This window comes from Falco rusticolus, chromosome 18, assembly GCF_015220075.1.
Source record: "Falco rusticolus isolate bFalRus1 chromosome 18, bFalRus1.pri, whole genome shotgun sequence".
NCBI lineage: Eukaryota > Metazoa > Chordata > Aves > Falconiformes > Falconidae > Falco > Falco rusticolus.
In genome coordinates, this window is record NC_051204.1 from 4903872 (window position 1) to 4927546 (window position 23675).

Genomic DNA, 23675 nt, shown 5'->3' on the forward strand with positions numbered 1-23675 from the left:
GGGTCCTTTCTCTCTGGAGCCGGCCCGGTGCGAGCCGTGGTGCTGGGCTGGGCACCGCCGCGAAGGGTGAAGAGCTGAAGGCGGAACGCTCGGCGTGGCCGCGGGGAGGGCGAGCTGCCGGCCTTCTCGGGCAGAAAGCAAGCGGGGTTTATTTAGGGGAATCCCAAACATCACTGGAAATGGACTTATTTACAGGAAAATGGTCCCAAGCCGTGGCTGGATGCGTGGAGCCGCTGCTGTGTGCAGGAGCAGCTCTGCTGCCGGGGGTGGCTGTGGCCGCTGGCTCTGCCCCTGGTGCTGGTGGACACTGGCACCACGATGCCAACGGTGGCACCGGTGTGGCACCAGCATCTCCCTGCTCCAAGCGGCCCTTGCCCCTGCCAGCACCCACTCCCCGCTGCTGGGGGGAGCGGGACACGTGGCTGTGGACCCTCGGGCCGTGGCGCCGTGGGGCTGAGCCAGCCGGTCTCTGTAGGGCGCCTCCAGCTGCAGCCCCTCTGTGAGCACAGGGGTATGATCCCACCGCACCGGAGGGCTCAGGGCTTGTCCCCCCGCACGGTCGGTGGGCCATGGCCGTCCCGTGGGGCTCAGCTCACTCCACGACCACCTTCCTGACGGCCCACCAGGACCTGCCGCACTTGCTGTTGATGACGGCGTTGAAGTTGCAGCCGTGGCCACACAGCTTGGTGCCATGCTCTGCGGGGTGGAGGGGGACCGGACCTCACTCGTGGGTGGCACCGTGGCCTGTCCTCACCTACCGCAGCACCGGCAGGGGACAAGGGACCCTGTCCCACCCCCCTGTCCCCTACCTTTGATGGCGTTGACCATGGCCATGGGCAGGCGGAGGGGACGCTCCATGGTGGCGTTGTGGGCGATGTGCTGCCCCGTGGCTGAGGACCGGGCCAGCGTCTCCCGCCAGAAGTAATCGAGCAGCCGCTGGGTCATGAGCTTGGGCTTGTCGGTGGAGACCTGCGAGACGCTGTCCAGCTGCAGGTGGGTGACGTAGACCCCCGAGTTGGGGACCAGTTCCAGTTTGGGCCTCCCATTCTCCTGCAGCGAAGGGGAGAGCTCTCTTCTGGCTCCTAGACGGAGCCTGGGGACCCCCTGCCCTGTGCCCAGGCTCTCCCGGGGTACCCTGACACCCTCTGTCCCTTGGAGACCCCTGGGTCACCTCTCCTGTGCCTTGGGGTAACCCTGTTGTCCCCTATGCTCCAAGCACAGCAATGTGCCCAGTGGCACCCCAGGAGCTCCAGCCAGCCCCCACACACCTCGATGGGTGATGCCCAGAGCGGGGTGCCATCAGCGTGTCCCCCCCGCTCTCCTCCCAGAGGCAGGCAGTATCGGTGAGCGCAGCGGGGCTGCCAGCCCCCTCCTTCGTGCCCGGGCAGGGGGGGAAGCCACTGGGCAGCCCTGCCCACAGCCTCCAGGCTGGGGGGCTCCGGGGGACATCGGCCAGGGCACAGCCCTGCTCCCCGGGGCTGGGAGCGGAGAAGGGCTGAAGCCCCCCAGCCTGTGGGGACAGAGGGGTGCTGGCTGCACAGGGCTGTCCCGCTCGCCCCAGCGCTGCCGGGGGCCGGGGCAAGGCTGGTCCTCAGCCTCCGTAGGGTGAGGAGCTGTGTGGGTTGGGGACACAGGGGCAGAGCTGTCCCCAGACCCCCATGCTGTGAGGACAGAGACCCACCTGCACAGTGGCATTGCTCTCCAGCAGCCCCACCAGCCCCTTGAGGGATGTTGCTGTCACTGATGCCTGTGGGGACACCGGGGGGTGGGGGGTGGGGGGGGTGGATGACACCCATGGGATACACCTTGTCCCTGGGCAGCTCCCCTCCATCCCCCACAGCCCTGCCAGCCTGTCCCTGTCCCCTTCTACCTCTGTCTGTCCCAGTGCCACCCCACAAACCGGGTCCCCTCCCCATCACCCTGTGCGCCCACCGCCCTTACCAATGCAGCTGGTGCCAGAGGCCAGCAGGGTCCCGGTGGTGGTGGCAGCGGTAGCCAAGGGTCCCCCGCGGCCACCTCCGGAGGACAGCAGGTCATTCTCCTCCAGGCTGCGGCCTTGGCTCCGGAGCTGCCGGTTTTCCAGCTCCAGCTGCCGGATCCAGCGGTCACGGTGCAGGACGACCTCGTCCCGGGCTGCCAGCGCCTGCTGCAGCTCCTGCACCTCCAGCTCCCGCAGCAGCTGGGGGTACAGCCCTGCCACCCTGCCTGCCCGCGGCCCCCAGCCCCCCCCGGACCCCCCCGGCTCCCAGGGGCTCTCGGGTCCCCGGGGCTGGCCTGAGTGCCCAGGCTCAGCCAGCGTCTCTTCGTGGCTGTGATGTCCTCGGCGAGCAGGAGGGCTCTGGGGATGGCGAGGGCACGGGGTCAGTGCTGGCCCTCTGGGGGTCACAGCCCCCTTGGCCAGTTTGGGGACACGGGCGTGGCACTGGTGCTGGCACAGGGATGTGTCCCTGCTCCGTACCTGTTGTGGCTTGGGCTGGGGGGCAGGGGGCCGGGGGGTCCTGCCCCCCCAGGTGCTCGTCCTGGGGCTCGGCCCCGCCGTCAGCCATCAGTGCCAGTGTTGGGGTGCAGCAGCCCCCAGGTGCCTCGCCGGGGTGGTGGGACCCCCGTCCTGCTCAGAGGGGACCTGGCAGGGGGACACAGGGTGGCCCCCCAGCACCCCCTGCTCTCTGCCCCACCCCCAGCCCCCTCCCCACGTTCCTGCCGTGTCCCCTTGCTGTCCCCACTGCCCCGCTCCCCAGGGCCCTACATGTCCCCAGTGTCCCCTCCGGGCCCCCGGCAGCTCCCCTGCCCACCGCTCACCTGCCCAGCCCTGTCCCTAAGTCTCTGCCCCACAGGACCCCCCGCCGTGTCCCCCAGACCCATGTCTTGCCCCCCCTTCCCTGTCCCCAGTGTCCCCATATACCTGTCCTCCCCCGTCTCGCAGCCCTTGTCCTTTGTCACCACCCCCACTGTTTCCCCCAGGCTCAACTACCCCGCCCCCACCCTCTCTGTGACCCCTGTCCCCAGGTCGCTGCCCGCTGCCCCCCGCCCCGACGGACGCTGTACCTTTAAGGTCCCTCCATGTGGCTGTTTACAGCCCTGACCCCACTTCCGGGTCCGCGCGTCCCGCCCCCGCCGCCCCTCCAATTGGCTGGCGTCTCTCCTCTCCCCTCCCCGCGGTGGGCGCGCTTAGCCGCTTCCTATTGGCTGTCTGGTGGGGGCGGGCCCGACGTGGACCCCGCCCCGCGGGGGCGGGGCTGCGCTACGCTGCGCGGTTGGGTCCCGCCGGGTGCCCGTCGGCCGCGGCCGGGATGGACCTGGGCCCGCTGCGGAGCCCCTACCGGGGGGACGCGGAGGTGGGGACAGGGGCGCCGGGGGGGGGGCCGGCCGGCTGGCTGGCTGGCTCCTGGGGGCGAGTGGGGGCGAGTGGGGGCACGGGGCCCGCGGCCTGGCTGCGTTCTGGGGCACCCGGCTGTCCCAAGGCCCAGGGTGACACCCCGCCCCCCCCGGGCTGTCCCCAAGGCCCGGCGTGACCCCCCAGACTGTCCCCAAGGCCTGGGGTGACCCCCTAGGCCGTCCCTAAGGCCCAGGGTGACCCTTCCCTCAGGCTGTCCCCAGGGTCCGGGGTGACCCCCCCAGGCTGTCCCCGAGGCCTGAGTGACCCTCCCCACCCCATACTGCTATTGACCCTGGAACCAGGGTGACACCCCTCCTGCCAGTTGTGCCTTGGGAATTGGGGTGAGGTCACCCAGGCTGTCCCCAAGGCCTGAGGGATCCCCCCGCGCACGCTGCTAGTGACCTGGAACCAAGGTGGCTCCCCTCAAGCTGTCCCCAAGACCTGGGGTGACACCCCCCCTCCTTGCATTGCTGCACCCCTGGGGCTGGGGCCACCCCGTCCCCTGCACTGCCTGTGCCCTTGAGGCTGGTGTGACGCCCCCCCAGCCCAGTGCTGGCTGTGTCCCCAAAGGCCAAGTTGCCCCCCGCCCCCATTTCAGTGTCCCCCCCATGTCCCCAGGCCTTCGAAGAGCAGCACCTGACCTCCCGTGACCCCATCCAGCAGTTCCAAGCGTGGTTCGAGGAGGCCGTGGGCTGCCCAGCCGTCGGAGAGGCGAACGCCATGTGCTTGGCCACCTGCACCAGGTGAGGCTGGGGGGGGGGGGCACCGTGGGGACAGTGGGGGTCCCCTAGCTGCTGCAGGGGGGACATGTCGTCACCTGCCCTCTCACCCCCGGCAGGGACGGGAGGCCCTCGGCCCGCATGGTGCTGCTGAAGGGCTTTGGGCAGGATGGCTTCCGCTTCTTCACCAACCACGAGAGCCGTAAGGGGAAGGAGCTGGTGAGGGCTGCGGCCACGCTGGGGCTGGCGGGGGCTCTGGGAGGGCATCCCCAGCAGGGGGGCGGCTTCCCAGCCCCTTGGCACCAGGGCTGGGGCCTTTGGAGAAGCAAAGCAGCTGGGGTTTGGGTCGAGGCTGTGCCGGGAGCGATGCTGGTCAGCTGACAGTCTCGTCTCTCCCCTCTCTGCATCCCAGGACGCCAACCCCTTCGCTGCGCTCGTCTTCTACTGGGAGCCCCTCAACCGGCAGGTGAGTCGTGGTCCCCTGGGGTTGGGGAGGGGGGCTGGGGGGGGGCAGAGATGGCCCCTTGGTAAGGTGCCAGGCAGCGGGGGCTCCCCGCTTCAGGGTGCAGTGCTGGGAGTGACATATTTGGCTGGGGGTCACACTCAGATGGGTCCAGCCCCCCAGGGATGAGGTGTGATGGGGGGTGCCCATATTTTGGGGGGAAACTCAGGGGATGGGGTGGTCCCTTGGCTGGGAGCCCACTCGGCCCCTTCAGCACCGGAGCCCAGCTGACAGTGCCTGGCACAGGTACGGATCGAGGGCTCGGTGAAGCGGCTGCCGGAGGAGGAATCCGAGCGGTACTTCCACTCCCGCCCCAAGAGCAGCCAGATCGGGGCTGTGGTCAGCCGGCAGAGCACCGTCATTCCGGACAGGGAGGTGAGCGGCCATCCCCTCCCCAGCAGCAGCACCCAGAGGGGCCGGGAGAGCCGGGGCTGCCCTGGCTGCCCTCGTGTTTACCGCCTTCCCCATCCCCACAGTATTTAAGGAAGAAGAATGCGGAGCTGGAGGAACGGTACAGGGAGATGCTGGTGCCGAAGCCAGCATACTGGTGAGTCGTGGGGGCTGTGGGCAGGGTGCTGCCTGCCAGGGGGCCCCCCTAAAGCCCCCTGTTTCTCTGCCAGGGGGGGCTACATCCTGTATCCAGAGGTCATGGAGTTCTGGCAGGGCCAAACCAACCGCCTGCACGACCGCATCGTCTTCCGACGCCTGCGGGATGGCTCGGCCCCCCTGGGAGACATGACGCACCAGGGAGAGGGCGATTGGGTCTTCGAGCGCTTCTCCCCTTGAGGCCACCGGTGCCTCTGGCCGCGTTCAGCCGATCGGGAGCATCACCTGTGCCAAAGCTGCCCGCCTGTCCCCTGCCGTGCCCTGGGGAATGGGGCTGGCCTCACTCTGCCCTACCCCGGGAAGCGTGTGCTGAGCTCTGGGGTGCTGGTGGGGGGCTCCGGTCCAGCCCCGGTGACGCTCATCTCCTTGTGCCTCTCCCTGGGGTGGGCGAGAGCCGCAGGTGGGTCCCCAGGACCCGCTGCTTCCCCCCACCAGCCTGCAGGGAGCAACTGCTCCTAGTGCCACTGGTGGTTAATTAATCGTGTTAATGATTGTGGAGGGACCAAGTAAAAACCCGGTGTACCCCCTGCCCGTGTCCTGCCGCTGCCACCGCTCATGCCTCATGTTTTAGCTAGAACCGTGCAGCGTACTCAGTCTGTGCAATAACTTATTTAATTACAGCTCTATTGTCACCAGTGTTCGTGGCCGGCCGCGTTGCCACCAGCGCACCCCATCTCCCCAGGACCGTGGGACCCCCACCCTCAGCCTGTGTGTTCAGGGGGAGCTGGGCTGGCGCTGCTTCCAGTCCCCCCGCCCCAGCTGCCTGTCTGAGCTTCGAAAAAATAAATCCCGATCGGCACAGAGCCATGCAGTGGGTTTGGGTTAATATTTACCCACGCGGGGCTGGGCCACGCTCTCCGGCAGACGGAGCTCGTTGCAGCCAGGGATCCCGGCGCACGGACTGGGGCAGAGGGTGCTGGCAGCCCTCCCTGCCCTGGGCCTCGTCCCAGTGAGACCCCTGGCCATCATAACCTTCACCCCCCGGCTCCGTGTTTGCTCTCCCAGTCGCTGCCTTGCAGGGTGGGATCGTACCCTGGGTCTTTGCCGTGGCTGGGGGTCCCCCGGTGGGCTCCTGACCATGCCATGCTGGTAGGGGACAGTGGGGGGGGGCGGGATGGGGGGAGCCAGATGAGGTGGCTGTGGGGCTGTCACACACCTTGTGTCACTGGCGCAGACTCACTCGGTGGCCTTGGTCCCTCCCAGCTGGCTCATCCCTCAGGGACGGTGCCACGGTGGGGCAGGAGGGGATGGCTGGGGTGGCTTCTAGTGTCACCTCGAGGTGGCAGCTTGATGTCCCAGGGAGGGGCTGGGGGCTTGGCTGGGGCTGGCAGCACAGCCAGGTCTCCCACCACCCATCTCGGTGTGTGGCTGGAGCCCAGGTACCACCGTGACGGGCGTAAATGAGCCGCTTGGCCCCGGCGGCGGCGCGCTCTTGGCTCTCCTCCTGCCGGTTCCCCGCTCCGCTCCCGGGCAGGATCCCGGGACAAAGAGCAGCCTGTGAGCCGGCGGGCGCGGGCAGAGCAAACAGAGGGGGGGGGGCGGCGGGGGCCCTGGCGCAGGGGTTGTGCCGGGGGTGGGGGGGTTGGACTCTGGCGCTTGGCACCCTCCGGCCGCTGTGACAGCGGGGAAGCTGCGCGGGGAGGGCACCCGGGCTGGCCCCCACCGTGACGGCCACCCCCTGTGTCCCCCCCCCACCCCGCGGGGTCGGGGATCGCCGGAGCTGGCACGGCTCCCCAGCGCGGTCCCTGTGACTCTGCCGGGCTGGGGCTGGGGGGTCCGCCGAGCTCCCCCTGCCCGCGCCCCTGAGCTGCCTTTGCGTCCAGACCTGGTTTATTAACAACAGTTAATTACCAGCAGTTGCCAGAGCTGGCAGGGGGCTCAGCTTCCAGCCACCCCCACAAACGCCGGGGCTGCGAGCTGGCCCTGGCACCGCGTACCGTGGTCGGCTCCCACCGTTCCGGGAGCGATTCCTGGATGCGAGTGGGAAAACGGCTCCTCCCGGGAAGCCCGGAGGGTTCCACAGCCCCCATGGAGGCAGCTGGGGGAGGGGGGTGGGTGGGTGTCGTTCCCCTGGAGCAGGGAGGTGTCATGTCCCCTGGTGTGGGGGTGGCTGCTGGCATGGACGTGGTGGTGGTGGCTCTGCCCGCGGCCACGCGGCCCCTTGGGAGACGAGCTGGGGGTCCCCAGGACTTGCCCAGGCAGGAAGGGATCAGGATGGGGATCGGGAAGGGGGAAGGGGATCGGGGCTGTCGCGCTTGGGGCAGAGCTGGGTGAATGATTGGCTCTGGTGGTCCACAGCAAGCGACCAAGTGATGAGCATCCTCATCCCAGTATGAACCAGTCAGCCACGGGGGGCCCCCCATGCCCGCAGGGGGCTGGGAGGGATGGGCAGTGCCTGGCTCTGCTCCCTAGTGCCCCCAGTTCCCCCCGGGGTGCCACCAGCACGGGGGCTGCAATTCAGCAGGCTCCATGCTTCTCCCTTGGAGAAACTCCGGTCCAAGTCCTGTCCCCCTCCAAAGCCTCGCGGTCCTGTGTCCCCGGGAGGGACAGAGCCTGGGCAGCCGGGGGTGGCAGCCGGAGGGTGACAAGGTGACAGCCAGATGGGTCATTTCTCCTCCCGCTCTCCAGCAGCACAGAGGTTGGGGTGCTCAGCCAGCGTCGCCCGCACTTTCTTCTTCTCCTTGAAGCGCCCCGAGTTGGAGACCTTGACGTGTTTGCCCTTGCTGCTCTTGTCCACGAGCTTCTCCAGGCGGGCGGCGAAGCCAGGGGCCCCCTCCTCAGCCGGCCCTTCCCGCGTCCCACCGGTGGCGGTGGTGGCGGTGGCGGCAGCGTGGCTGTCGGGGCTCTCGTACAGCACCGTGGGCACCGACTGGCGCTTCCGCAGGAAGGTCAGCTTCCACCAGCCGTGGCTGTCGGCCATCGCCACCAGCCCCTGCAAGGGACATGGGGGTCGTAATCCCCGTGGATTTAGCCCTGCTGTCCCGGGGCTGACGGGGATGGACAAGGGACACGGGCTGCTGCTCTGGCAGCGTTGGCGGGGAGCCCGGTGCCGTGTTTGCCAAAGGCGGCTCTGGCACTCTCCCACCATCTCGGCCGGGATGCTTGTGGTGGGGGGAGGGGGGCATGTGTGGGGCTGGGGCGGGGGGCCCCAGGGCAGGAGGACCCCCCAGGTAGCAGGAGGGGATGTTGGGGTGACCTGGGCACTGTGGAGCCCCGGGGAAGGGCTGCTGGCACCACCGGGAGCTGCTGTATCAGCCATGTGTAGCGGGGCAGGGAGGCAGCCCAGTAAGCAAACAGGAACAGGAACTGGGAGCAGGTGGGAGCTGGGGAGGTGCCGGGGTCCCTGCCGGGGGGTCACCACCTGCTGCACCCCGGTTCTCCTCTCGCCCAGCCCCGCCTGGGGAGGGGGCATTGCTGGGGCCTTGGCCACGCTGGGAAGGCTCCGGCGATCCTGGAGGGCTCCGGTGCGGAGCGTGGCTGCGGGGCAGGACCGGGAAGGCAGCTCCGGAGCGGAGGAGCCAAACGCTTCCCTGGAAGCGGGTGGGTGGGGAGGGGTCCCAGTGCCCTATCCTGGGGGCCAGCGTGGCTCTGAGCCCCCCCAGCACTGGGCCATGACAGACCCCTGCCCAGCTGCTCCCGGGTGGTGCCTCCGGCATCGCTTCCAGGTGCTGGGGCAGGGGGACAAGGACACCGGGGGGGTCCCAGCGCCCCATCCCAGGGGCCAGCACAGCTCCGAGCCCCCCCAGCACTGGGCCGTGACGGACCCCTGCCCAGCTGCCCGTGGGTGGTGCCTTCAGCATTGCTTTGAGGGGGACAGGGACACCAAGCCTGGGGCCACCACCCCAGGGACAACGCTGGTGGCCCCCCAGGCTGGTTTGCTGTGTCCCCCCACATCACCGTGCCCCCCCGCCCCCTCCTCAGGCCAGAGCCGGGTGGGACCCATCACCAAATGGGGCTGGCGGGGGGGGGGTGTCCACATCCCACTCCCCACCCTGGGCACCCCGGGTACCTGCACCTCCCACGCCTCCGCTGTGGCCGCCCGGCCCGGGGGTCCCGGGGGTTGGGGTCTGCGGGCAGGTGCCGTTTACCTGCCGCTGCCCCGGTGGCTCCCGGTCAAGGTGAACCCGGCACCGGCCGCCTCCCGCCGGGGGCCGGGCCGGGTCCGTGAATATTCATGACGGGGAACCGGGGCTGAGCCCGGCGGGGCAGCTCGGGACACCGGTGGGCGCTGCCTCTGCCCCGGCCCCGCGGGGGAGGGGGGGCTCCGGGGCTGGGTCCGGGGGGACAGGGGCGGGGGGCGAGGGCAGGGGCGGCAGGGGCGGGGGAGGCAGGGTCGCAGCTGCCCCCCCTGCCCATGGGGACCCGCCTGTCCCCGCACTGTCCCCGCTCCCCCCCCCGGCGGTGCCCCCAGGGTCGCAGCCGGGCAGCCGCCCCCTCCCGGCGAGGACACGACTCGGGGGACACGCGGGACACGCGCCCCCCGGTGACACACTGGGTGGCACCCAGGGGTGTCCCACCCCCCCCGCCACGATGGCCCCTGGGGTGACGGAACCAGCGGCTCTCCCGCGGTGGGTCCCCGAAGGATCTGGGATCTGTTCTGGGCTCCCCATGGGCTCCCCGAGATCCTCTCTGCAGTGGGTGGGGATCCCAGGGGGGGGCCTGGCTCCGTGCTTGGGCACCCAGCAGCCCCCGACAGATCTCGAATCCTCGCTGGGGCAGCTGGGGGTCACAGGGGGATCCTGGTTCCGTGTTGGGGCACCCAGCTGTCCCCGAGGGATCTGGGATCTGCTCTGGGGGCAGCTGGGGATCCCTGAAGGAGCCGGGATCCCCTCTGCAGAGGGTGGGGATACCAGGGGGGTCCTGGCTTTGTGCTGGGGTACCCAGCGGTTCCTGAGGGATCTGGGATCTGCTCTGGGGGCAGCTGGGGATCCCTGAGAGATCTGGGATCTGCTTGGGGGCCTCCCAGGGATCCCTGAGGGACATGGGATCCCCCCCGGGGCGGCTAGGGAGCCCCGTGGGATCCCGGTCCCGTGTTGGGGCATCCACGATGCCCGTGGACTTCGGATCTGCCCTGGGGCTCCCGAGGGATCCGCCCCGGGGATCCGCTGCACTGCGCGTGCGTCTCCTGGTCCCTCCCTCGGTCCGTTCCGATTGGCCGGCGGTGTCTCCGCCCCCCGCCCCCTCTCAGCCAACCGGAACGGTGGCACGTGGCGCAGTCGCCCTGCCTCTTCTATCTGATTGGTCGCGGGGGCGGGACCTTTTGGCCTACTCGCGTTTTGATTGGTTAAGGTGGGAGGCCGTGCCCGGGGATTGGCTGGGCGGGGGCAGCGCGGGGAGAGGCGGGGGAAAGCGGAAGCGGCGCCGTGGCGGCGGGCGGCGGGCGGCATGCAGGTGGGGGGCCGGGCCGGGGCCACGGCCCAGGCCGCGGGGACAGGCCGGGCCCGAGCGCTGGAGCAGGGGGGGCCCCGGCCGGGCTCCGCCAGGCCCCGACGCCCCTCGCCCCCGCAGGTCCCTCCCCAGGACTACCAGAACGTGCCCATCGACATCCAGACCGGCAAGCTCCTGGGTACGGCACCCCTGGCCCGGCCCCCCCGTGCCCGAGCCCCCCAGGGGGTTTCGGGGGACTCTCCGGCGGGCGGGAGCCTGGTGGCACCGGTCACTCGTGTCCTTCCTCCCCGGGAGGGGCTGTCACCCTGCCGCAGGACAGCTGGTGGCCCCAGCGCCCCACCTCCGTGTCCTGTTGGGTTGTCCCAGCCGGGGCAGCAGCAGGGTGACCCCCCCGTCCCCCCTTTTCCATCCAGCCCTTCCCACACCCGGGGACGGAGCTGGGACTTTACCCCAGCATTTGGTCCAGGCCCTGCTTGGTGGGGAGGGGTCTGCCAGGGCCTCGGCCTCCATCTGGCATCACAGGGCAGCCAGGGGGTGACCCCCTGTTGTGAGCCCCCCAGGCTCCCTCTCCCAGCTGACCCCCTGTCCCCATCTCCCCCACCTGGCAGACTGGCTGGTGGACAGGAGACACTGTAACCTGAAATGGCAGAGCCGGGTGCTGGCCGTCCGCGAGAAGATCAACGCAGCCATGCAGGACATGCCGGAGAACGAGGAGATAAAGCAGCTGCTGGCGGGGGGCTGTGAGTAGAGCTGGGGGTCAGGGTGCCTGGCAGAGCTGGGACATGGGCAGCCGGGGTGGGTGTCCCACCGGGAGCCTCTTCCCAAGGGTTTGCTTACAGCAGCCTCCCCCCAGCCAAGGGGGAGACGGGGGGTCTGTGGTGTGGCCCGCGCTGAGACCTGCGCTCCCTGGGCTGTGCTGGGGGAGGGGGTGGCACCCGGCAGACATCCCGGTGACTGCATCCCTCCCTGCAACACAGCCCTGCACTACTTCCACTGCCTGAGGATCGTGGAGATCCTCAAGGGTACTGAGGCTTCCACCAAGAACCTCTTTGGACGCTACTCATCCCAGCGCATGAAGGTGAGCGTGGGGCTGGGGGTGTGTGGCCGACAGCGGCTGGCGTGTTCGCAGCCCCCCCTCCCCTCAGCTTCCTTCTCCCTAGGACTGGCAGGAGATCGTGTCCCTCTACGAGAAGGAGAACACCTACCTGGGTAAGGCAGCTCTGGCTGTGGGCAGGCTCCGGAGAGCCCCTGGGGGGTGGCAGTGGGTGGCCTTCCATCTCCAAACTTGGATGAGGGTGGGGTGAGCTGGGAAAGGGGCAGGATGGGATGGGCTGCCAAGTCCCACTGGGCTGAGGGCCCTGAGCTGGCTCTGCTGCCCAGCTGGGAAAGCCGCTGAGGTGACGGGGGGGCACCCTGAGGGCCTCTCAACACCCCTCCTTACCCCCCCTGCAGCCGAGCTCGCCAGCCTCCTGGTGCGCAGCATCAGCTACGAGATCCCCTCGCTGAGGAAGCAGATCAGCCGGTGCCAGCAGGCCCAGCAGGACTTCGCCCGCCGTGAGGAGGAGTGTCAGCTGGGGGCGGCTGAGCTGCGGGAGCGGTTCTTCGCCGCCTGCAAGCAGTACGGTATCACCGTGAGTCCCTGCGGCCGGCCCCGTGGCGGAGGGGGTCCTGCTGTGCCACCTCCCTCCCCAAAGCAGCCTCCAGCCACCAACATCTGGCCTCAGCAGGGCTCAGGTGTGGTCCCAGAGGACGTCCTCGATGTGCCACCTTACCTACGGGACGAGCTCGGGGCCGTAGGGTGACCCCACGGCCTCCCGTCCCCATCCTGCCCACATCTAGCTCTGCAAGCAGAGGGTGAAGCCGCCCGGGGGTGCTTTGGCTGCCTGTCTCCCCTCCCTGACACATCCCTGCTTTGTCCCCAGGGTGACAACGTGCGCCAGGAGCTGCTGGCCTTGGTGAAGGACCTGCCATCGCTGCTGTCTGAGATCGGGGCAGGAGCCAGCACGCTCTCCGAGGCCATCGAGCTGTACCAGGCCTGCGTGGAGTTTGTGTGTGAGAGGTGGGTTTGGGGGCAATGGGGACAGACCCACCCATCTCCTGCCCCCACGTGTGGGGACAGTGGGTTGGCGTGGTGGCTGCGCCCAGGCTGGGCTCTCCCACGGGGACCCTGGTGGGGTTGGGGGTGCTGGGGTGTCCCCATCCTGTCCCTGGCACCGATGTCTCCGTGGTGGCTGCCAGCTCCACAGAGGTGGTGGTGCCCCTGCTGCGGCATGTGGGGAGGAGAGGCAACACGACCGTCTACGAGTGGAGGACGGGGCTCCAGCCCCTGCGGGTGGAGCGGCCGGAGGTGGAAGAGGTGCCGGAGCAGCCAAAGGAGGACACGGTATGTCCGAGGCAGCGGGTGCTGAGCTGTGGTGCTGGGGAGAGCCCTGCCGGCTCTGCTGCGTGTCCTTTAGGGCTCGTCTGCTTGCCCCCGGGGATTTCAGGGGGGTCTGTTGTCCTGCTCCTCACAGATCGACTGGGGAGACTTCATGCTGGAGCCCACCAGGGCGGATGAGGGTGCTGCTGCCAATGGGGGAGCCCAGGGTGAAGAGATCGACTGGGGGATCACACTGGAGCCCGGTCCCCAGGTAGGTGACCCCTGGCTGTGCTGTCCTGGCCGGGCTGGGGACCTGGGGGGTTCTCGGGCACCTGTGTCTCACAGGGTGCCCTTTCTCCTGCAGCAGGATGATGGCATTGACTGGGGAGGTGGTGAAAGCCAGGAGGTGCAGATCACGGTGATGGAGGCTGGCACTGAGGGTGAGCGTGGCTGCAGAGGGACATGGGGGTCCTGATGGGTGGCAGGGAGCACCCACCCTGCCTGCAGTGACCCTGGGCACCCTGGCTGTGCACAAAGGGGACAGAGCAGAAGGCAGCGCATTGCTGGGCAGGCGCTGTTGGGTGCTGGGTGGGCTGGAGCAGGGCCCTTCACCCCACTAAACAGTGCTATGGGGTGATGCTGAGCATCCTGTACGGGACAAATCGGGGTGGGGGGCGTGACCCTGGTGTCTGAGCCAATGGAGGTCCCTGCCCCGCTCATCCCCCAGTGCCTGAGGGGGTTGCCTGCGGCTCTGACGCGCTGACACTCCTGGAAAACACCGAGACCCGGAGCCAGTTCATCGATGAGCTGATGGAGGTGGGCACGAGGAGCGGACGGAGGGGTGGGCACGAGGAGCGGACGGAGGGGTGGGCACGAGGAGCGGACGGAGGGGTGGGCACGAGGAGCGGACGGAGGTGGGTACCACACAGCTGGAGCCGGGGCAGGGGCAGCCCCACCGCAGCAGGGCTGGCAGCACCAGCGTGTCCCCTGCCCTGTCCCCGCAGCTGGAGCTGTTCCTGTCCCAGCGCCTGGTGGAGATGGAGGAGGAGGCTGACATCGTCTCCATGAGCCAGTTCCAGCTGGCCCCCGCCGTGCTGCAGGGCCAGAGCAGCGCCCGTGTGGGCTCCCTGCTGGCCACCACGCGGGCCCTGCTGGGCCAGCTCTGCACCCGCAGCATGCAGCACCTCTTCATCATCCTCGCCTCCCCCAGGTCCTCAGGGGGGCAGAAAAACCTGGGGGTCAGGGCTGGGCTGGGGGCGGGGGGGGGGGGGAGACCCTGGGGCTCTGCGGGCACGCGGAGCAGGAGGTGGAGGTGTCCTGGGGTGGGGGTGGCCGTGGGGGTGACGGGGGTCCTGGCGCTCCCCGTGCAGGTACGTGGACCGTGTGAGCGAGCTGCTGCGGCGGAGGCTGAGGCAGGCGGAGCTGCTGCTGGCCAAGGCGGCGGCCATGAGGCAGAAGCAGCGGGAGGCCCTGGCGGAGCAGGGTGCCCTGGAGCCCCAGCTCGACCGTCTGCTGGAGAAGACCAAGGAGCTGCAGAAGCTGGTGAGGGAGGGAGCTGGACCCCACCGGGATGCTGCAGGCCCCCCCCCTCCCCCTTCCTCCCCGCGCCCCCCCTGACCCCCCGGGTTCTGTCTTGCAGATCGAAGCAGACATCTCCAAGCGCTACAGCGGGCGGCCGGTGAACCTGATGGGGGTCTCTCTGTGAGCTCCCCCAAGCCCAGCACCCACCAAGAGGGGCAGGGTGGGGTCCTGCTGCCCAGACCCCCCCAATTCACAGCCCTGAGGTGCTGGTAATGTGGCCACGGGGTCTCTGTGGGGTGGATGTTGCTGAATAAAGCCAAAACCCTTCTCCCACCCATCAGTCTGGACTTTTTTTTTTGGGGGGGGGAGCCCCTAAATCCCCAGCTCGGGGTTGATCCCCACGGTGTGGGCCCTGGGGTGGCCCCAGGGACACGGGAGCACCTTGTCCTTGGGGTGGCCCTTGTGGGGGGGCTCTCCCTGCCCCTGGGTAGAGCCGCCCCCCGGGGCTGACAGCCCTTGCTGGGGGGGGTGGGGGGGTGGGGGGTCGCGGGGGGGTGGGCGATTCGATTTTAATTTCATAGCAGAGCAGTTGATTCATGGCTGGTTGTCGCCGCCGGTGACGCCTGTAATGACTTTCCATCACGATGAAAAGTGGAGTGACACCGCTCATTATTCCTGCCGCTCGTTATCGCCGCGCGGGGGGGCCCCCCGCCCCCGCCGGACAGTGAGCGATGGCCCCCATTAATCACCCCCCGCCCCCAGGCCCCGCCGCCCCCATCCCTTCCCATCAGCCAGCGGCAGGGCAGAGCCATACTGGGCTGTACTGGGATATACTGGGGTGGGCATGATGGGCCTCCCTGCATCTCTTGGGAGGGGCCTGCCACACCCTTTGTACGTCATGCATTGGCCACACCCCCTGTTAAGCCATTGGTCCCTGTGCCTCTTGTCCCACCCCCTGCCACCTTGCAGTTGCTCGTTGGGCTGGCGCTGCTGTGGGTCTGCCCCCCACCCCCCCCACCCCCCCACCCCCACCCCGCGAGGGCTGGGTGCGCTGCGGGGGCAGGAGGGTCCCCCAGTGGGTCCCATTGGGGCTGGGGAGGGGGTTGGGGGCAGCCCTGAGGCTCTGTCCCCAACGGGGGTGGGCGTGGGGCACAGGCATCTAGGCGTGGGGCTGGGGGTGCTCCTGCCCCATTGCGCTGGGGGGATCCCATTCCCCATGGGACCAGGATCCTGGACCAGCCAGCGCCTGAGCGAGGCGTGGGGCTGTGCGGGATCCTGTCCCCATCCCCATCGTCCCCATCCCTGTCATCCCCATCCCCGTCATCCCCGTCCCCCCCGGCCATGGGGCCCTGGGCTGTTGGGGGGCAGACCCCCCAAGCTGCGTGGTGGGGATGTCCCAGCCCGGCTCCAGCTCTTGCCCCGCCAGCCCCCTGGCACAGCGTGCGGCCGCTGCTGTGCCACCGCCGCGGTGGTGACGCGGGTGAAGGTCGCTGAGAGCCAGCCTGGCTTCGGGGAGCCCCTCATTACCCCGCTAACAGTGATTAACGGGCAAATTAAACGGTGTCTGTAACTCCTTAATGCCTGGGAACGGAGCCAGCAACCATGGATGGGCCCCCCCAAGGCTGGCGGGTGCTGGGGGGCCAGGGTGGTCCCCATCCTGCTAGGGCAGAGGGAGCTCAGCACCAGGTCTGGGGAGGGGGGAACCAGTGCAGCCATGGGGTCACCATTGCCATCGTCTCCATAGCGAGCGGTGGCGAAAGCATCTGGCACACGGGGGTCTCGGCCATAAAGCCCCCTTTATCTGCCCGCCCCACTGGAACTAACGCCCCCCCGCCGCGGGTCCCCAGCCCCTGACCCCTCCAGCCCCCTGGCCCTGCGGGTCACGGTGGCCTGGCTGGGGGCACTGCCCCTGCCGGGGGTCATGGCTGGCGGGGGGGCAATGGCACCGTGGGGGCTTTAATGAGGAATTAAATGAGTCGGCAGCAGGGGGGAGGCCAGCGGTGCCCCCACCCCCACCCCTCTGCCGGGGTGCACCCACGGCCCCCCATGTGAGGGGCTTCGTTAGGGCAGCGGTGCAGGGTCTTAATTAATATGGCTGTCTTGGGGCCCTGTCCCCCCCCATCCCATCGTGCATGAAATATTGGCCAGCGCCGCCGATCGCTGTTCCCATTATCCCTGACATTACTGGGAGATAATGACGGAAAGATAAAACACCCCCTCCCAGCTGGCGGGGGGCAGCGCTGGGGGTGGGGGGACCAGCAGCAGCAGGCACTCAGGGGGGGTTCCAGCCCCCCCCATCCCTGCCTGCATCCCGCTGCCCGCAGGGTCTGCGTCCTGTGGGGATGGGGGGCCTGGGGGACATGCGGATGGCAGGGACCAGGGTAGGAGCCCCCCCAGAATACTGGGGTCCCCTGTGGGTCCCTGCCTGGCGCCCCCCCGAAGACTGGGTGACTGTCACCGGCTGGTGGGCTGCAGGAGGGGGGACCCCGGCCCGGGGGGGCGCGGGGCTGGGTGTGCTTCCGCAACCAGCAGACAAAGGGACGAGGCGGGGATGGGGACAGGGACCCCCAGCCCCGTGGCTGTGTCACCCCCCTCCTTGGCTCTGGTGGGGATGGGGACCGGCTCTGCCTCCCCCGCGGTGGCTGGGGGGGGGGCCGGGCTGCTGCTCCATCTCACCTGCCAGGGAGGAATTTAATTACCAATTAAGGGGCCTTCCATCTGTTTGAGGCCTGCCTGAGCACTCGCGCTCCCCTTTAATTACATCGCTGACAGCCATTTCACTCAATTAGCTGCGAAGCCAGCAGAGAGCTGTGCAGGGGCACCAGCTGGGGGGCCAGCCTGCGCCCCCCTCCCCGGCCCCAGCCATCCCAGTGGCTGTCCCCGTGCCATCCGGACCCCGTGCCCCTGCCTGTCCCGTGCATCCATCCTTCTGGCTCTCCATCTATCCCTGCATCCTTTCCTGCATCCATCCCTCCATCTCTGCAACCCTCCGTCCCTCCCTGCATCCTTTCCTGCATCCCTCCCTGCATCCCTCTGTCCCTCCATCTATCCTTGCGTCCTTTCATGCATCCCTCCATCCCTGCATCCATCCCTCTGTCCCTCCCTCCACCCCTGCATCCTTTCCTGCATCCCTTTGTGCCTCCATCTCTCCCTGCATCCTTCTCCCCCCACCCCACCCCATGCAGGATGCTCTGCCCCCCCCTCCTCACCCCCTCCATCCCCTCCCAGCCAGTTTTTAGGGAGAAGACACCCACCCCAGGGTCTCGGGGTGGGGGGAGGCAGAGGGGCTGAGGCTGGCATCTACCCCCGCCCCCCTCCGAGCCCCCCTGCCTGTGCTCTCCTACAGGCAGACACTGCAGCTGCTTAACGGGCTCTAAATTTCCTCGTTAAAACAATCCCTAACGGGGCGACAGATGCCCCAGCGCAGCGGGGACGGATGGATCACCCGGGGGCTGGGGGCGACAGCTTCGTGCGGGGGGGGGGGAGGGCAGCGCTGGCCTGTAGCCCACCCGGAGCTGGTGGGGGGGTCCTGGGTGTATGGGGGCTCCTCCAGAGCCTTGGCAGGGGCTGGAAATGGAGAGAAGGGAAGAGCTGAGGTGCCGGAGAGGGGAAAATCCTCGTGGTTTCTTTTTGGGAAGCAATCTGGGCTGGGGGGGGGGCGTCCAAGTACAGCCACCCCACTGTCCAGCAGCACCTGCGATGAGCTGGGGGGGCTCAGCCAGGGGGTTTGGGGGATTCATCGTGCAGCCGAGCCCCCTAGCATGGCTTAGGGTGGGGGAGCTGCCCCCCCTGCCAGGGTCTGCAGCCCCCGGCCAGTCTCTGGGGGCTGCTTGGGCCCCCCAGCCCCAGAGAAGGGGGGTTCCCAGCCCCGCAGCTCCCTCGGTGAGGATGCTGTGGTGAGGCGGGTGCCCCTGGCCAGGTCATCCATCACCGCGACAGCCGGGGGAAAGGCGAGGAGGGGCCCCCTCCCTCAGCACCCCAACGCCTGCTGCCCCCCCGCCCCGGGGGCTGTTTTCCCTCCTCTTTCCTTTTCTCTTCCCTTCCTCCCCCCCGGCCGGGAGACAAAACCCGGCTGACAAGATGGAGGCCAGGCCATCAATCAAGGCGGCCGCTGGAACCACCTCTCCCCCCGTTAATGAATCCCCTTCCCGGCCGCCACCGCCGCAGCACCCCAGCACCCCAGCACGGTCACCCCGGCATGGTCACCCCCCCCCCACAGTCACCCTGGCACGGTCACCCCAGCATGGTCACCCCCCACCATGGTCCCCCTGGCATGGTCACCCCCCAGAACGGTCACCCTGGCATGGTCACCCCAGCACGGTCACCCCGGCATGGTCACCCCCCACCACGGTCCCCCTGGCATGGTTACCCCCCGCCATGGTCACCCCAGCACAGCCACCCCCCAGAACGGTCACCCTGGCATGGTCACCCCGGCATGGTCACCCCCCAGCACGGTCACCCCAGCACCGTGACCCCCGGCACAGCCACCCCCCAGCCCCTGCACCCCCAGACGTCACCATCATCTCCCCCATGGACGCAGGGTCCCCACTGGGGCAGGGATGGGACAATGGGGACAGAGTGACCCAAGTACAGGGTGACAGGGGCTGGGGGTGATGAGAGTTTGGGGGTCCCTGGGTTTGGGGGTTGCTGGGCTGGGGGGGTCACCGATGTTTGGGGGTCCCTGGGTTTGGGAGTTGCTGGGTTGGGGGGTGGCAGGGGTTTTGGGGTCCCTGAGTTTGAGGGTCACTGGGGTGGGGGTGGCAGTGGTTTGGGGGTCCCTGTGTTTGGGGGTCACTGGGTCAGGGGGTGCTGTGGGTCCAGGCTGGCAGGGACTGGGGGTGCAGCGTGGGGCTGGGGGGCTCTCAGCGGGGGTGGGGTGCGCAAGGTACTGTGGGCCAGGCCAGTGGGGTTGCGGGGCCGCAGCCCCCAGCCCCCCCCCCCCCCCCCCAAGAAACCCCCGGTCCGCTCAGCCCCCTGCACGGAGTGGCGGCCGGACCCCCCCGCCCCGCAGCCCCCGGGGGTGCAGCCCCTTTGTCCCCCGGCCTGCAGCCCCGCGGCGCCTTTGTCCCCGTGTCACCTGGGGGGCACCAGCTGTCAGGGACCGGGGCTGGGGGCCTTCGCGTCCCCCTCCCCCCCCCCCCCTCCCCCCTCCTCCTCCCCCCCTCCCCTTTGTTCTCTGCTCCTGCGCTGGGGGCTGCCGGGACGGGGAGGGAGGGGGCACTGGGGGTCTCCCCCCCTCCAAGGGGCAGCTGGGGGCACACAGCCTCCCATGATGGGCAGCCCCCCATGATGGGGCACCTCCCCCAGCACCCCGCAGGGTGGGCTTTGTCCTCCACCCCACGGTCCCTGCCCGGGGTCCCCGGGCTGGGGGTGCCTCTGGTTTTGAAAGGGGGTGTCCCCTGGGGCTGGGGGGTTCCCAGGGTGGGGGAAGCCTCCCCCTGCTCAGCCCCTGTGCTCCCCCGACACCCCCTTCCCCATCAAAGGCAGTTTTTTGGGGAGGGTCCCACTGGCCTTTGCTGCCTATTGTGGGGGGCAGATCTGGGGGTGGGGGCTGAGAGCTACTTGGGGGGGGGGGGGGGGCTTGGGTGTCCCTTGGGGGGGCTTGGGATGTAAGAGGTGCTCGCAGCCCAGGGGAGTGGAGGGGCTTTGGGGACCGGGGGGGAGTGGCACAGAAAGGTGCTGGGGGGGTCCCAGCTGCGGGGACATCTGTCTGGGCCCCCCCGGGGGTCGCAGGCAGCTCTGCCAGCTGCTCTCCCTGCCCGGCCCTCCGGGGGGGACCATGCCGAGGGGAGCCCATCCATCAACGTCTGCCCGGGGGGGCCGCCCCCCCCCCTCAGCCCCGGGCCTGGGGGAGTCCCTGCAGCTGGGCTGGGTATGGAGGGGTCGTGGGGTAGGGGGGGGTTGGGATGCCACTCGAGTTTTGGGGGGACACACACATTTGGGGTCCACCGGGTTGCAAGGTGTGGAGTAACCTCGGGGTGAGGGGGTCTGGGGCAGGTGGGAGCAAGTTTTTTTTTTGGGGGGGGGGGGTGTCAGCTGAGAGGGGTGTGGGGAAAAGGGTGCACTGGGGGGGCGATCAGGCCAGGTTGGGCTGCCCTGCGGGGGACTCAGGTTTGGGGGGGGAACCAACGGGGGTCTGTGTGTGTCACAAGGTTGAGGGGGTGTCGCACTGCAGGGGCGTCTCAGGGATGAGGGTCCCTGGGGGGGGGCGCTAGAACTGTGGGGGGTCCCAAAAGAGAAGATCCCCAGGATTTGGGGGACCCAAGGCGGGGGCGCCTATGACGGGGAGTGCCCGGGGGTGCCCGGACTGGGGAGGTCCCGGGGAGGAGGGGGCGTCCGGGGCGGTCCTCAGGGGGGTCTCACACGCTCCCCCCACCCCCCCGTGGCCGCCGGCAGGTGGCGCTGCAGGATCGCGAATGCGCAGTCCGGGCGTGGGCGGGGCGCGGGGCGAGGCAAAGGCGACTGGGGGCGGGGATTACGCCATATAAGGGACGCGAATGGTGCGGGGTGGGGCTATGCAAAAGAGGCCGCGGTCTCGCCAGGGAGCGGCGTGCAAGAGCCGCGCTGCGGCCGCGGCGTTAGGGAGCGTCGCGCAAGAGGCGGTGCAAGTCCTACGGTGGGTGGGTGGACGGTCCCCTAGGCTGGGTGTCCCAGTATGGGAGGGTCTGTAGGGTGGGAGGTTCCCAGGAAGGGGGCGATCCCAAGGTGGAAGGGTCCCCCAGCTGGCGCAGTGCGACCGTGGCAGAGCAGACCATGCCTACCTGTGGGTGCAAGCACCACAGCTGCCCCACGCATGGGTGGGCTGCGTTTGGGTGCCCAGCTGCACGCGCCCATCTCCCACCCTGGGCATGGCCAGGGAGAGGGTGGGGGGTCCTCTCGTCTCTATGAAGACCCACACTGCAACTGCAGGATGCCACAGCCTCTGCCAGCCCCAGGCCACCCTGTGCCAGACCCTGATCTGCACTGGCTTGAAATTATGAACCCATAGAGACTGGGATTTCACAGAAAAACCCATAAATGTTGTTTTTGCCTCCAAAGGAAATGCACTGAATAGTGAAAGACCCTCCGGGGCCTGGCCTCAATGGGTGACATACCCATGGGGACCCACCACCCAACATGGCTGATAGAAAGAGGACACCCAACTGGGGAGGAAAATTTTATTTGTGGCCGGTTCCAGGTGGGAGTGGGAACCGTGGATCAATTCTCCTTCGTTAGTGCTTAATTTCCCCCTCGATATTATTAATGCCGGGGGCAGATAGGAGACCTGGCAAGGGGCTTCTGGAGGCAGCCTGGGGATCCTGGGGCTGCAGCAGGGTGATGCCGGGAGGGTCTGTGTGTCCTGCTGCCCGGCATCCCTCGGCACTGGGGTCCCGCCTTTCCAACCAGCCCCTCCAAGGGGAGACCCTGGAGTCATCACGTTGGCAGAGATGGCTTGGTGTGCTCCTTGGTGGGCTGCAGGACCTGGTATGAGACCCCAGGGCTGAGCCTGGGCCCAGCTTGACCTTGGTGTGCCCTTCCCAGCCGGATGCTGGTTTACCCTTTGCTGGAGAGGGGGGGCACACCTTGTGCTGAGCTATTAGGGGTCTGTGGAAGCCCGTGCTGGGGTGACAACATGAGTGGGACCCAGGGTGTACGTCTTTCTGCTGGGTAAAGCTGGGCAAGCCACCTCCTCGTTAGTGAGGCTAACGAGGGGCTTACTGGGACACGCTCTGCTTGGACGGAGGGTTGCCATCAACCTGGGGGGGCGAAGGGGACCCACTGGGGGCCCCAATGTGGGGAGCATCCTCCTTGCACCCATCCTGCTCAGTGCCCTCACCCACAAGGCTGCCGCCGTTGGGAGCTTTCTGGCAGCGGCCAGACCCCCAACCCCAATTCCTACCTATCCCCCCTGGCCCCGGGAAGGGTTTGCATCTTGTCACTGCTGCCTACTGGCAGTGGCCGGTGTCCCCTGCGTCCCTCCGCTCCAAGCTGCCCGCCAGGTAGTCAAAGGCTGCAGGGCCTGGGGGCATGAGAGGGTGAAGACGGTGGGAGATGCAGAGGAAGGTGGAGGAAGGCCATTGCATGGGATGGCGATGCTCACCTGCAGGCTCAGCCGCTGGATCACTTGCTGAGGGTTGCTCTCTGGGATCACCCCGCAGAGCAGCACTGTTATCCCACCAGGATCCCCCTGGCATGGCTCTGAGCCAATCCCAGCTGCGCCCCGCTGGGCACCACTGCCCTGTGCCTCAGTTTCCCTCCCTGTGCAGAGCCCTGGGCTGCCCTGACGAAGGATGGGGGTGCCCAGCTCCCCCCGACACCCTGAGACAGGCCCAGCTCCCTCCCAGCCCCCCAGGGGACCAGTGGAGATGGGTGGGGGGTCCAGCAGCGGGTGCAAGCACAGCCCTGGTGCAGGATGTGGCCTCTGCTGGAGGGTCCGTACCCCCTCCATGTGCCATCACAGGTGACCCCAGCCATGGGGTGCAGCCCCCCAGTGCCCCTGCTCCCAGCCCTGACCTCTCCCTGCGGCGTTTGCTGGTGACTCACTGGTTGCACCAAAACCACCCTCGTTTGCTTTAACCTCCTGGGGGGCTGCACCCATGGGGGGGCCTGGGCCACGGCCTCATAGTGAGGGGCAGCAGGACATGCCATGCCCACAGCAACTCCCCACTGTATCTGGCTGCTGGCCCCAGACTGTCCCTAACTGTCCCCACCGGCCACCAAAGTGGCAACTTCCCCGTGGGAGCCTTGGGGAAGGGGCTCCGTGCCCCCCACCTCGCCAGCACGAGGCACTGAAAGGCTTTTGCCTGCCCAAGCTGGAGGGCTGGGAGCTGGGAAGGGTGCAGGGACGGGGCCGCCTGCCAACCCTCCAAATAGTCCTTGGAGAGGGGGGGGACACACTAAAAATAACCCCAGGAGGGGCAGCCCGGCTCGGGTTGCTGGCGGGAGGCTGACCGCAGCCCTGGGGACAGGCGACAGGAGGGTTTCAGGGTGTTCCCCTACACCCGTTTTCCCTATGGGGTGCAGGGGGGGGACAGGGAGACGGTGCCTGACTGAAGCTCACCAGTGGGGCAGCCCTACTGCAAACCCTCGGTGGCCGTTGGGGTGGGCAGCCCCCCCCCCCCCGCCCCGATTTCCCACCTGGTGTGCCACGTGCTGAGCGGTGGCTCATGGTATCGAGGGGGAACCGCTCTGGCAATGGGGCCGTGCCGGTCTGCCCGCCGGGGC

The 23675-nt window shown here is 68.6% G+C and overlaps 3 protein-coding genes across 4 annotated transcripts; 2 read left to right on the forward strand and 1 right to left on the reverse strand.

Annotated features, from left to right (window-relative positions):
- The first annotated feature begins 3202 nt into the window (after positions 1–3202).
- PNPO (pyridoxamine 5'-phosphate oxidase) lies at positions 3203–5840 on the forward strand. The gene is made up of 7 exons (XM_037411124.1): positions 3203–3335; positions 3995–4119; positions 4215–4314; positions 4508–4561; positions 4844–4972; positions 5074–5144; positions 5218–5840. Exons 1-7 carry the CDS (start codon positions 3291–3293, stop codon positions 5381–5383), a joined length of 690 nt encoding a protein of 229 aa, XP_037267021.1. The 5' UTR covers positions 3203–3290; the 3' UTR covers positions 5384–5840.
- A 1175-nt stretch (positions 5841–7015) lies between these two features.
- Positions 7016–9369, reverse strand: PRR15L (proline rich 15 like). 2 transcript variants are annotated; one of them, XM_037411612.1, is made up of 2 exons: positions 9213–9369; positions 7016–8135 (listed from the first exon to the last, which is right to left on the reverse strand). In XM_037411612.1, exon 2 carries the CDS (start codon positions 8121–8123, stop codon positions 7809–7811), a length of 315 nt encoding a protein of 104 aa, XP_037267509.1. In that variant the 5' UTR covers positions 8124–8135; positions 9213–9369; the 3' UTR covers positions 7016–7808. The 2 variants fall into 2 exon arrangements, with proteins under 2 accessions (XP_037267509.1, XP_037267510.1); XM_037411613.1 differs by having other exon boundaries at positions 9292–9353.
- Positions 9370–10548: 1179 nt separating this feature from the next.
- CDK5RAP3 (CDK5 regulatory subunit associated protein 3) lies at positions 10549–14811 on the forward strand. The gene is made up of 14 exons (XM_037411483.1): positions 10549–10594; positions 10712–10769; positions 11200–11331; positions 11569–11669; positions 11752–11800; positions 12044–12222; positions 12514–12650; positions 12830–12974; positions 13105–13221; positions 13315–13390; positions 13678–13766; positions 13955–14160; positions 14321–14492; positions 14590–14811. Exons 1-14 carry the CDS (start codon positions 10589–10591, stop codon positions 14653–14655), a joined length of 1533 nt encoding a protein of 510 aa, XP_037267380.1. The 5' UTR covers positions 10549–10588; the 3' UTR covers positions 14656–14811.
- Positions 14812–23675: the final 8864 nt, after the last annotated feature.